The sequence below is a fragment of the Berghia stephanieae genome, chromosome 3 (assembly GCF_034508935.2).
Source record: "Berghia stephanieae isolate SIO BIC M18660-M18661 chromosome 3, UCSD_Bste_1.3, whole genome shotgun sequence".
Classification (NCBI taxonomy): Eukaryota; Metazoa; Mollusca; class Gastropoda; order Nudibranchia; family Aeolidiidae; genus Berghia; species Berghia stephanieae.
This window is the reverse complement of record NC_088362.1, coordinates 38,280,412-38,294,364: the sequence shown is the minus strand read 5'-3', so window position 1 is coordinate 38,294,364 and position 13,953 is coordinate 38,280,412. Positions and strand designations below refer to the sequence as shown.

The 13,953-nt window shown below is 37.1% G+C and overlaps 1 protein-coding gene across 2 annotated transcripts in view; it reads left to right on the top strand.

Moving 5' to 3' along the window:
• The window catches only part of LOC144967691 (protein DOP1A-like), a 73,761-nt gene extending 60,460 nt beyond the window's left edge, over positions 1-13,301 (top strand). For both annotated transcript variants that reach the window (XM_078905229.1, XM_078905228.1), the window contains 3 exons: positions 9,423-9,587; positions 10,871-11,009; positions 11,905-13,301. In XM_078905229.1, the coding sequence (XP_078761355.1) occupies positions 9,423-9,587; positions 10,871-11,009; positions 11,905-12,255 (655 nt within the window). In that variant the 3' untranslated portion in view covers positions 12,256-13,301. The remainder of the gene's footprint in view (positions 1-9,422; positions 9,588-10,870; positions 11,010-11,904) is intronic.
• The last annotated feature ends 652 nt before the right edge of the window (positions 13,302-13,953 follow it).

The window sequence follows — 13,953 nt, the reverse complement described above, 5'->3', positions numbered from 1 at the left end:
AAGAGAGCAGTGTGGAAGATGATTGGCAGAAAGTGAAAGAAGGACACAAGACAACCTGTCAGGAAGTGCTTGGGCCGATGAGACACCACCATAAGGAATGGATTTCAGCCAAAACACTGCAAAAGATCCAGACAAGGAAGCAAAAGAAGGCAGTCACAAACAATTGCCGGACAAGAGCCACAAAGGCAAAGGCACAGAAAGACTTCACAGAAGCCAACAGAGAAGTTAAGAGGAGTGCAAGAACAGATAAGCGCAAATACATTGACAGCCTGGCAGAAGAAGCAGAGAAAGCAGCAGCCAGCAACAACATGAAACAGCTGTATGACATATCAAAGAAACTGTCGGGGAAAAACAATAGGCCCGAGCGACCAGTCAAAGACAAAGAAGGAAACACCATCTTGGAAAGGAACAGCAACTAAATAGATGGGCTCTTCACTTTGAAGAGCTTCTGAACAGACCAGCTCCGTCGAACGCCCCAAACATCAACCCAGCTGATACAGACCTTGACATCAACTGTAGACACCCGACTAAAGAGGAGATCAGGAACGCTATCAAACTATTGAAGAATGACAAGGCAGCTGGGCCAGACAACATTCCCGCAGAAGCTTTAAAGACGGACTTAAAAACGACCACAGAAATGCTTTATCCTCTCTTCAAGAAGATCTGGGAGGAGGAAGAAGTACCAACAGAGTGGAAGGAAGGGTACCTCGTCAAACTGCCTAAGAAAGGCGACCTCAGCAATTGCAACAACTACCGAGGAATAACGCTTCTGTCAGTGCCAGGAAAAGTCTTTAATAGAATAATCTTGGAGAGAATTAAAATTGCTGTTGACCCCCTCCTTCGCGACCAACAGGCTGGCTTCCGCAGGAATAGATCATGTGTCGACCAAATTGCAACCCTACGCATCATAATTGAGCAATCCTTGGAGTGGAATTCCCCGTTGTACATCAACTTCGTTGATTATGAAAAAGCGTTTGACAGCGTGGACCGAGAAACCTTATGGAAAATACTCCGCCACTATGGGGTTCCAACAAAAATAGTCAGCGTGATCCAAAGTTCCTACGAGGGAGTGACCTGTCGAATAATCCATGGGGACAACTGACAGATAGCTTCAATGTGAACACTGGAGTCAGACAGGGATGTCTTCTGTCACCCTTTCTCTTCCTTTGGCGATTGACTGGACAATGAGGTCAGCAGTGGCAGGTAGGAGAAATGGGATTCAGTGGACATTGTTCGACCAGCTCGACGATTTGGACTTTGCAGATGACTTGGCCTTGCTGTCCCACAATCACCAACAAATGCAGGACAAGACAACAGAGATAACAGCAAAGTCATCACAAATCGGACTCAGGGCCCATGAGGGTAAAACAAAGGTCCTCAAAATAAACACAAATAGTAAAGAACCAATCAAACTGCACGAGAGCGAACTGGATGAGGTTGACCACTTCACGTATTTAGGCAGCATATTAGATAAACAGGGTGGCACAGATGCAGACGTAAAGGCAAGAATTGGCAAGGCGAGGGTAGCATACTTGCAGCTTAAAAACCTCTGGAGCTCCAAGGTGGTGTCAACCCGAACCAAAATAAGACTCTTCAATTCAAATGTCAAGTCAGTCCTTTTGTATGGAGCGGAGACCTGGAGGACCATGAAGACCACCACCGGAAAAGTACAGACCTTCATCAATAGCTGCCTCAGAAGGATCCTCAAGATTCACTGGCCAGACAGGATCAACAACGCAGACCTGTGGCAGAGAACATCTCAAATGCCAGCAGAAGACGAAATCAGACGCCGCCGATGGAGATGGATTGGGCACACCCTGAGGAAGCCAACCAATAACACCGCTAGGCAGGCGCTGAGATGGAACCCCCAGGGAAAACGGAAGAGAGGGCGGCCTAGAAACACCTGGCGGCGAGACCTGGAGGCGGACATGAAGAGGATGGGACACACCTGGGGAGAGTTGGAGAAGATGGCCCAGGACAGAGGAAGATGGAGGACTGTTGTCGACGGCCTATGCTCCACTAGGAGTGACGGGCATAAGTAAGTAAGTACTTAACAAGCGTCATGTCTCGTTCTACATGTTACGTGTTGCTGTTAGTCAGGGACCCCTTGTAAAGTGCTTTTTTAAAATTGTGTTGCACTATATAAAAGCTCAATTTTGATAGGTGGACAATGTTAGTAGTCACCGCTTAGTGAAAAAAACTTTTATTCACAGTTGGTAAGCTTAATATCTTAATAATTTTTGGTCGATTGGAATTTTGATTCGACTGCTTGAAGGTCATCCAGAGGTCAGTAAAGTTTTAAGTGAGGTCAAGTACTTTAACATTTAATTGTAAACTATTGATAATTTAAAACATTTCTAAGAACAAAAATAATTTTATTTGTAATAAATAATCTCCGTACACAGTTTTGGAGAAATCCCTGTAAACATGTATGAGTTATTGCCCTTTATTTTAATTTTTGATGAATAAAGAGATTCATCTTTTTAAAGTAACTTGTTAAACACGCTTTATTGTATACAACTCAAAGAATAAAATTTGATTATTATGATCTTAGTGACAAGCATGTAAAGTTTCAAGTAAATTGAAATGAGGCAGTCTGAAATATTCTAAACCTACGCCCAGAATTCTGTATATATATCAATAAAGACCAGGAAATGGAAATACTTTGACCACACTATTCGGTATAACACCATCAAGGAAGGAAAAGTAGAAGACAAGAGACCAAGAGACCAAGATCATGGCTAAACTATATCAAAGGCTGGACTGGGATTATACGAGGGCTCTTTCATAATTAACCGAAAAATGCCTGTAAAATCCGCGTTTTTTATGCTATCAACAAAATTCTTGCACGTGTTCATACCTTGACTCGTCCTTCATTTCTCTACGTAACAGCCAAGTCTGTCGACACACTTCTGCCAACGCCGCACCATGGAAAAGATACCCTCTCGGAAGAAATTTCCGTCAAGGTTTTGTAGCCATTTCCGCACATGGTCAACAAGCTCTTCATCGACATCAAAGTGCTTTCCTGCCAGCTCACGTTTCAGTGGCCCAAAGAGGTGATAATCAGATGGTGCGAGGTCTGGACTGTGTGGTGGGTGTGGCAAAATCTTCCATCCATATTTCTCTAGCCAACCTTGCGTCACTCTTGCTGTGTGGGGTGTAGCGTTGTCGTGTTGCAAAATGACCCCGTTGGTCAACTGCCCTGGGCGCTTTCTGCGAATGGCCTCCCTAAGCTTGTCAAGAGTTTGGCAGTACCTTGCAGCATTGGTTGTTTCTCCAGGTTGTAAGGTTTCGAACAGAATAACACCACGACTGTCCCAGAAAACAGTTCCCATTATTTTCTTTGCTGACCGCATGACTTTGAATTTCTTCGCGACAGGTGAGGATGGATGTTTCCATGTCATCGAATCTTGCTTTGTTTCTGGGGTGCAATGGTGCAACCAAGTCTCATCACCGGTGACTATGCTGTCAAGAAAAGTCACATCGTACCCTAGAAAGTCTCCGCCGGCGTTGGCAGTATGCCCGTGAACCCTGCGTGAGCTCTTGCTTCTTCTCAAAAGTTCCCTGCAGATGTCCAATCTTTGTTCTTTATGATTGTCTGTCAATTGCTTAGGAACCCATCTTGCGCTGACTTTTCTGTAGCCAAGTTCATCAAATACAATTCTATGGGCAGAAGTTTCCGAAATTTCAAGACTGCTTGCGATTTCAACCTCCTGTCTTGACGAATAAGCTCATCAACTCGCTTCACATTGTCTTCTGACGTCGCAGTTATCGAACGCCCTCTCCCTTCCCTGTCTGTCAAGTCGGAATGGCCGGCTTCAAACAAATTACACCAGTGATAGACTTGTGTACGGCTTATAACATGCTCACCATATACACTCTGAAGTTCTTTATGAATTTCGGTAGGATTCAGACTTTTGGCGTTCAAAAAACGTATGACAGCTCTGATTTCCTCCTTTGACCAAGTTTCAAGGTGGGCCGCCATCTTTAAAATCGTCTAGAAATTCATTGTGCAAAATGATGCACTTCATAATTTCTGGGAATATCCGTAAGGAAATAAGGAATATCATGTCGTTTACAGAATTAAAAAATCTCCACTGGTTGCTGAGCAATGGGCATTTTTCGGTTATTTCTGAAAGAGCCCACGTATGTGAAAAATGCAACAGACTGGTACAAGACTGGGAAGAATGGCTACGTGTATTAGTTTCAGTAACAAGCTTTAATGGGCGATAAATCATTGAATATCTTCTATTTTTGTTGTAATCTACAAATAAGTTTAACTTATTCAGTAGCTTATATTTATGTCTTTAAAAGTATTGTTTTATCCAAAAAATTTCCAAATGTTTCACAAATACACACTTGTTTTTTTTTTTTTTCAATGTAAACAAAGGGCAATAACTCATTTGATTTCTGACATAGAGCTAAGATTTTTTGTATACAAACTAAAAACATATTACCAAAGTTTATTTGTTCTTAGAGTGTTATAGATTTCCTATTACCGTTCGAGTTCTATTTTTAGTAACATAATTCAATGGACGATAACTCCGTTAACCGTGATCAGATTTATGTGCAATTCGGAAATAATGTTTTTCTTTGTGTGCACTTTTATTTTTTTATTTTTACAAGTTATAATTTTATTCACAGTTTTTGTGATATTCCGGAAAATTATGCTTTTTTAAGAAAGGACGACGTAGATAAAGGGCAATAACTCTTTGAAATGCACTTTGAATGTAATATTTTTTGCATGTGATATATTTAAATCCTGTTTACTTTTTTTGGTTATTTGCGAGTTATCAAATTCTTGATATTATGGGAGTTATAAATTTAATAAATGAATTAAATATAGTTTCACCTTGTTTGACATCTGTGAGACCCCCGAAAGGTCAGATTCAAGTTCCAATCGGACAAAAATGTTATTTTGTGTCTGCTTATCTGGCTTATGAAGAAAGTTAAACTTTTACACGAATCCGAAACGCGAAGGGCCTCGGGGACCCTACTATATTTAGTGTCATATCACAAGACCACAAAGCCGCACTACCTTCTTCAAAGAGTTTGTTCCAATCCTCAGTTGAGGCAGGCTGATATTTTTCTTGTATTTTCATTCCTGCTGTGTCTGGGATTTTAATCTGGGAAAAGGTAAACTTTGATTGAAGAAAGCAATTTTTACTGCCTTTTTTTTATGATGCAGAAAATAGGAACAAACTCCTGAGGCCTTGATTGAAGGCTCTGAGTGGAAAAAAAAAGTTCAATCTATGAAGAAAAGATTTTTTATTGGGACACTTATACATACGTTGAAAAGACATGTTTTCCTACTTTTTAATCTGTAGGTTTTTCTTTGAACTTTTTTTTGTGCCTGTGTCACATGAATCCAATCCAATAATTGAAGGAGCATGGCTCAAGTTTGTTGGTTTGGAATTGAAAATGTGCCTTGTCAGGTTGGAAATAACAAAAAAAAAACAACCTTATAATAGGTTCTCACATGTCCTTTCAGTTTAATTTTTTAAATAAAAAGCTGTTGTTCTTTGATTTAACCAACCGGTGATTGGTTCTTATTTCCATTTTAAGGTTTATTTATTTTTTTGTTTTTCGTTTCAGTAGATATTTCAATTTTTGTTTTGAAGATATTCCTGGTCTTAATCATTTGGACTTTTGGTATTATTTTGTTTGTTTGCCCCTTCTTCCCCATAAAAAATAATGTGAATTTTTCATATTATTATTTGGTTTGAGAGAAGATTCCATATACTATTTTCTTCAAAGGAATATTTTTGTAACTCTTCATCCAATCAAAAATGTCAATATCGCATGTTTATGTTATATTGCTTTGATTTTTTTTATTAGTTCGATTGATAGGAAAATAAAAACTATTGCTGTGTCTCCCAAAGTGGGCAGGGGGGGGGGGGGCACTGACTGTATCTTCTATCCCTCTGTAGCTGTTTTCTAACATGCTTTCTGTCTTTGTCTTGGGATGTGATTACTTAGTTTTGTCCTGCCCCTGGCCGGATACCTTAGCTGGGAGGAAAACAGTTAATTTATAGTTAAGAGTTTTGGGAGATGATATTTTTTTTCTTGTAAATCATCTCTCTGTCGTGCACTATATTATGTTTTATTTACATATTATATATGGTTTGTAAACATTCTTGAGTGTATTCCTGTTAGTGGGGACCTTTAAGGTGATATTACAATTTTTTTTCAGACTTATACAATGCTGTTAATGGCCAGGTACTCATTTTACACCTGAGTATGGTGAGAAAATATACGAGTAAATAGCCTTTTCCAATGACTCAACTATGCGCTGAGCGAGGCTCTAACTCGGGACCTTGCGATCCGAAAGTGAGTGTCATACCACAAGACCATATAGCTGGCATATTACTACTGTCTGAAGTAAGAAGACCATAAAAGCTGACAACATGTACAGTCTTTTTCCTTTCATTTGTTCTCCTCTCCTTGTCTCTGTGTCGTATGTGTTGTAAAAAAGTGTCTCAGTTTTTTGTTTTTTTGGGTTTTTTTTCTTTATTAAATTTATTAAAAATTAACAAACGTGGAATAGGGTGACTAAAGTCAGTAGAGGTGACAAAGACCTGCCCCAAAACGTGTGCCCTAGATTGAAAAATATTAAACAACAAGATAAAGAACTGAACAAGTGTGTAAGAAAGCTGCCAGACAAAGCAAGAAAGAAAAATACAAGAAAAAAAACCATCCCAAAATATCAGTCTACCTCGACTGATTTTTTGGGATGGGTTTTTTTCTTGTATTTTTCTTTCTTGCTTTGTCTGGCACCTTTCATACACACTTGTTCAGTTCTTTATCTTACACCAGTGCCTGCTCCTTAATTTCTTAATTTGATACTAAACAACAAATATGGTAAAATGTACACCATTTGATAGATTTCACTCTTCCACACACTTTAGAAAAAAGAACATTGGACAGGTTATTTCAATGTCAAGATATATCATAAAATGATATTTAAGCCATCGAGGGTGCTATCGTTCACCATCTCCCACTGCTGTATTGTGCGGGGTCGCCCGTGGTCGCCCGTTCCTTTTATGTTAGGTATACTCTTGTTTTCAGTACTGATTCAAGATGCTTATTCTATTTTTAGCCGTGAACACTTCCTTTTTACTATAACTAGAAGCGTTCTACTTTCATATCCGCAATGTTATGATTTTTTAATGGTTGAAAAGTGTTAGAATTTTAAATTGTTTGAAATCAACTTTTATCATTTTTTTTCATAGTCTTGATTATTTTATTAGATAATTTATCATATATCATAGAAAAGGCAATTCATATTTCTATTTTTTGACGTTTGAATTATCTCTGTACCTTATACAGTCAAAAAAGATATGCCTTTTAAAAAAAAATCCTCATTCCTTAGCAAACCAGAGTTATGCCCATTACATCCGCCATATGAGTGGGGAATATTTGAAGGGTCAGCCCTTTAAGGGTTAAAAAAAAGTGGTCTAAGACCACTTTTACCATATTAGTTTAATAATTTTCAGTCCACATTGTGGGGCTGGTTTTTGTCACCCCAACTGGCCTTAGTATTCCCATTCCACGGTACTGTTGTTAAAGATAATTTTTGCGGGTGGTTGGATGGGAGCATCACCCTTGAATCATATACCTATGATGTTCGCATGGGTGTACGATCCGATAGTGATGTTGTTTCTTCTTCTCTTTACTAGCCTATCCTGCTTCTTTGGCTTGTGATTGTATTTTTGACAGGGGATATTTTTTTTTCTGTAAATCTTCTGCCTGTTTGTTCTTGGTTATTTATAATTTAGCTCATGATATCTTTAGGTTATGATTTTGATTTACATTTGTACTATTTTTGTTAGATTGCTTGTTTTTTTGTTTCAGCGGTCTCTCATATAACCTCAATTGTGTTGGAAGAGACCTAAAGCAACAAACAAACAAAAACAAAAAAGATAATTTTTACCATATTTGTTTAATAACTGTCAATCTGGGGTACACATTTGGGGACTGGTCTTTGTCATCCCATTTGGCCTTAGTATTCCCATTCCACGGTACTGTTGTTAAAGTGTGAGGAACAGATAGAAGTGCAAGATAATTTTTGAAAAAAACAAAAAAAACCCCAAAGAAAATAAGATGATGTTTGATTTCTTTCTTTTAAAATCAGCCTTCATTGAGAAACATTAATTAAAATTCTAAAAGGCAGTGGATCCAATCCCAGTCGCTATCTATTGCTGGATTTCCCACACTGCAGAGTAAATGATACCATTCTTTAAATGACTACCTGGCCATTAACAGCGTTGTCTCTGTCTGAAAAAATTGTAATATCGCCTAACAGGAGTCATATCTCGTCCCACATGTTAATGTTGCTGTTGGTCAGGGAGCCCTTGTAAAACGCTTTGAGCACATTTAGTGGATATTGCACTATATAAAATCTCACGTTAAAAGAATAATTAAAAATTCTTTTAACACCCGCAAGTTGTTATCTCTTGAGAAAAAAAATGCAGTGAGACTTATAAAGCATAGACTATTGTTGATATTTATTAATTGTATGTACTTTGCATTGTGCTTCCAGAGATGTCATTATTTTGAAAAGAACTTTTGTTGCTCAGAGCCTTCTGTTTATGAGGGGTGCAAGGCACAATGTAAAAGCTCATCTCTGTTAATATTATAATAATAATGATAATAATAATTAATAATAATAATAATAATAATAATAATAATAATAATAATAATAATAATAATAATAATAATAATAATAATAATAATAATAATAATAATGAATTTCCCTGTGTGGTGTCCGGGGTCCCTCAACTGAGAGGGTCAAAAATAGCCCAACGCCAAGCCAGCGTGTCGTAAAAGGCGACTTATGGTGTGTGATTCCCCCATCTTTGAGTCACCTGGTCCTCCATGTTGGGGGTTGGCAAAGGGTTAACACCCCTTTCCGTTAAACTCAAACTGTTACAGAAACGCAGACAGACAAACCAAATACTTTTTTTTAGCTTGGGCGACCGAAGAATTTCTGGAATGACAGAATTTATGAAGGACAACAGACAAAGCCGAAAGGACTCTATCAAGGGGAAGGCCACGAGGAACATGGAGAAGAATTAAAGAAGCTGATATACAGAGAAGTGGAAAGACCTGGAATGAGATTAAAAAGTTAGCTCAAGATAGAGAAGGATGGAAACTGTTTGTCTGTGGCCTATACCCTGACCCAGGGTGAAAAAGGCAATGATGATGATGAATAATGAATTATTAATTTATTATTATATATTTTATTATTATTATTATTATTATTATTATTATTATTATTATTATTATTATTATTATTATTATTATTATTATTATTATTATTATTATTATTAATTATTATTATCATTACTGTCTGCTAACATGTAGCACTTTAAAGTGGACATTGTCAATATATTCAGATGGTTTTCCATCTCTGTTTGCAGGACCCAAATCCAACGTATTGCGGCCCTAGACTCTAACTGGGCCCATCTTAGTAACGGCCTGAATGCCCACAACAACCCAGCCTGGTTACAGCTCTATCTCAATGTCTGTAAATTGTTGGACATGTGTCTGCTCTTGCCTGCAGACACAGTACCGCAGTTCCAGCTGTAAGTTTGATTGATGCCTTTTAATTATGTTACATTTAATGACAGGAGAATCCTCAAGGAAATCCATTTTGGTCATTTTAAGTCCAATAATAATAATAATAACAACAATAATAATACTTACTTACTTACTAGGCCGCCCCTTGGGGCGTCCAGCATGAGCCACAAGTCTTCGCCATTCTGTCCTGTCCTCCATAAGCGCATGCAGCTCCCGGGTGTTGTCCATTCCTGTGTCATCTAGCAGACGGTCAATGTAAGTTTTATTCTGCCTGCCTCTGCTTCTGGTTCTCTCAGGTGGTTCCCATAGCACAAGACTGCTTGTATATTGTACAAGCAGTCTTGTACAATAATAATAATGATAATAATAATAATTCTTCTTCGTTCCTCTGATGGACATCTATGGCTGCAGTCCGATATCTGCTATGAAGTCTGTGGTCCGCTTTAGGTCCTCAGCCTCACCATAGAGCTTTGTGTTGAGTGTTGTAGGGGTGACCCAGTGGTTCGAACGTTGCACGTTGTATAATGGGCAATCCATAAGCACATGTAAAGTGGTTTCATGGTCGGTTCCACATGGGCAATAAGGGGTTGTTCCAATACCTAGCTTTGTAAACATATGTCCTCTTAGTCTATTGTGTCCTGTTCGGAGGCGGAATAGAGTGACTTGGCTACTTCGCTGAATGGCATGGATTGGATCCTGCTTGTTGTGTTCTAGGTGTGTGTCATTCCTTTCTTTGTCTATTTTTAGCTTTATTATTTTCTTTTGCTGATGGTAAGTATAATAATAATAATAATAATAATAATAATAATAATAATAATAATAATAATAATAATAATAATAATAATAATAATAATAATAATAATAATAATAATAATGATAATAATAATAATAATAATAATAATAATGATAATAATAATAATAATAATAATAATAATAATAATAATAATAATAATAATAATAATAATAATAATAATAATAATAATAATAATGATATTAATAATAATAATAGTAGTAATAATAATAATAATGATATAAAAAACAAAAACAAAAAAGTCAACAAAATCGAACCAAAAAAATCAACAAAATCGAACCAAAAACCCCCCCAAAAAAACAAACAAACCCCAAAAAGTGTGTTTTGTGAGATTTGTCACTTGTAGACATCAGTACTATTTATATGATCACTGTGTTGGACACATCTACGCGACACAGTTGAAGACAAGCACTTCACTTTCCCTAAAACAAACTATTTAACATGACAGCCAGAGTGTTCATCTTCTTTCCTTTATAGGTACAGATGGGCCTTCATTGGCACAGCAGGAGAAGAAGAAAATCCTGACCAAGGAAACAATAATGAAGAAAAAATGTTCGGTCCCAGCTCTATATTCACTCCTCACATCATACGACTCTCCAGGTTAATCAGTAGAAAGGTAAGACATTAAAGATGTTGTAATGAATGCAAATGTGTTAAAATTTTACTATTAGTCATTAAAGGGACTTCCTTATTCATGTATAATGCAAAACAAAACTAGTACTCCCTGGATGTCAGCAAACCTAATTCTAGTACGCTTGTGCGGCAATGTGGTCTTGTGGTATGACACTCGCTTTCGGATTGGAAGGTTCTGGGTTCAAGCCTCGCTTGGTGCATAATTGAGTCCTTGGAAAAGGCTCTTTACTCACATTCTCTCACTGTACTGAAGTGTGAAATGAGTTCCTGGCCATTAACAATGTTGTCTCTGTCTGAAAATAATTGTACTATTGCCTAAGAGGCGTCATGTCTCGTCCTACATGTTAAGTGTTGCTGTTGGCAAGGGACCTCTTGTAAAGCGATTTGAGCATGTTTAGTGAATATTGCGTTATTTAAAAGCTAAAATTTTTTTTTACGCTCTGTTATACGACATGCTGGATGACTGAATGTATTGGTTACTTCTTGTGAACATCAAATTTCGGCATGCATGAATTTTAGCAGCATTTTTGGCTTCTCCTGAGAGTGTACTAGAATCCAGCGAGTACTGTACTAGAATTTATATTAAATTGTTTGACCATAACCATTGAGAAATCATCTGAGTCGTTTTGTTTTCAGTAGTTTTTATATTATTTTTTTTCTTCTGTTTCATATTATTAGTTTTATAAAAATAACTTAATGCACAATGACAAAAATATTAAGTTTGTTTGAATTAATTTATGAGGAAAATTAAATAATAATAATGATAAATTTCTTCATCCAACCTTACAATACAAACAAAGTTGAAAAGTGTTTTCAATTCACCACAACAATGTGAATAATTAATTTTTTATTCCAACCACACTCCAATGATGTTCCAGGTGCGTACCAAGCCTGATCTGATGCAGACTCCATCGGGCTATCCCTTGCTGACCATGCACAATATCCACAGTTTGGCACAGCTACAGCCCTTCTTCTACACCGTCTGCCATCAACTGCAGCATCAACAGCAGCGCCATTTAAACACAGCCAGCTCCACCAACAAATCAATACCCACCACCACCAACAATTCATCCAGTCCTGCTACACGAAAGCAAGAGAAGTTGTCGCATCGGTCTAAAAATCTGTCCGAGTTCACATCGGGTCAAATGTCATCAAATGGTGTGCTCATGTCCAGTAAGGCGTGTGTGGAAACCATTTTAGAGAACGATTTCCTGGAGAAGTTATTTTGAATTAGCTAAACAACACTGTAATGCTAAAAGCATAACCTGCATCTATTGGTATAAATCCAAAAATGTTTTAGTTACTTAATTATTTTAGGAAATATATATATATTTATTGAATATCTTAGTTATGGAAAAAAATATCCTGTTATACGCATGGACAGTTGCATTTTAACATCGATATTAATTGGAAGTTTATTTGATGGAGTTTAAAAGAAAAGAAAAAGTTAAAACCAAATAATCCCAGGATAAGAACTGAAAATACTTAAATCATGTGATGGAAACTCTGAGTTCACTTGAATGAAAAACAAAATGGAACAAATTTGTTTTGTTTCCCATTCAAGAAAGAGTTTGGTTATCAAGTCTTAAGATAAAGATCTGAACAAGTGTGTATGAAAGGTGCCAGACAAAGCAAGAAAGAAAAATAGAAGAAAAAAAAAACATCTGTCCAGCTCGACTGGGTATCGAACCCTAAGACCTTCTGTGTAATGGTTGCACATCTGACTGGTAATCAGAAGGTCTGACTGGGTGGGGATCCTGACCTCCCATAGTGGGCAGGGAGGTACATACTGTGTCTTATATCTCCTTATATCCGTTTTCCAACATGCTTTCTGTCTTTGTCTTGGAATGAGATTACTTGGGTTTTTTTTCCTGACCCTGGTCGGAGTCCTGGCTGGGAGGGAAACAGTCAAATGCATAGTTATTGTTTTGGGAGATTATATTTTTTTCCTTGTAAGTCATCTCTCTGTTATGTATTATTATATTTGTTATTTTGAATGTATAATGCAAGCAGTTGAGTGAATTCCTCTTTGTTGGATTTTGTTCTTGTGTCCAGATGAGACTTATAGGTGATCTCAAACTAAGTACATTGGTGGTATGCTCTTGGAATCTACATCTGATCCCTATTTGTTCCCAGTTCCCCTGTGCCTTTTTCTTGGGTGCTTTAATTGTAATTCTAGAACTTTTTACTACCCCATTTTCTTCCTTTTTACTGGTGCTGATATGACCTTAATGTGTTGCAAGCGTCGTAAAACCCTAAAAAACAAAAAACAAAACAGAAGGTTTGAGGTTCGATCCGCAGTCGAGGAAGACTGAATTTTTGGGATTTTTTTTTTTTCTTGTATTTTTCTTTCTTTCTTTGTCTGGCACCTTTCATATCACTTGTTCAGATCTTTATCTTACACCGGTGCCTGTTCCTTAATTTCTTAATTTGATATTTATATCAAGTCTTCCATGGTCATTTGATTTGATTTGTTAGTTACACACAGCACACTTTATTGACATGTCTGGCATCAAGTGATATGTTATTCTACACACAGCACACACCTCATTGACATGTCTGACATCAAATGATATGTAATTCTACACACAGCACACCTCATTGACAATCTGACATCAAATGGGATGAAAGGGCAAGAGACACGTCAATACTATTTTCAACATGGTTACATTATGCATTTATAAATTTATGTGTAATACCAACACATACATGTGGAAAAGACAGTATAAAATACCTGATATTCTAATGATAATGTCAGCTGTCCCCGAAGCCAATGTTACCCACAGTTATACAAAAGTGTCTTGATGTTTACACTGTGTTCACTCATAATGACAAAATTTGACATAATTTCTGTGCAAATTAAACTGTTGTGTAATTTAAACTGTTGTAGACAGTAATTTGTTTGGAATTTGCTCCTCAATAACCGT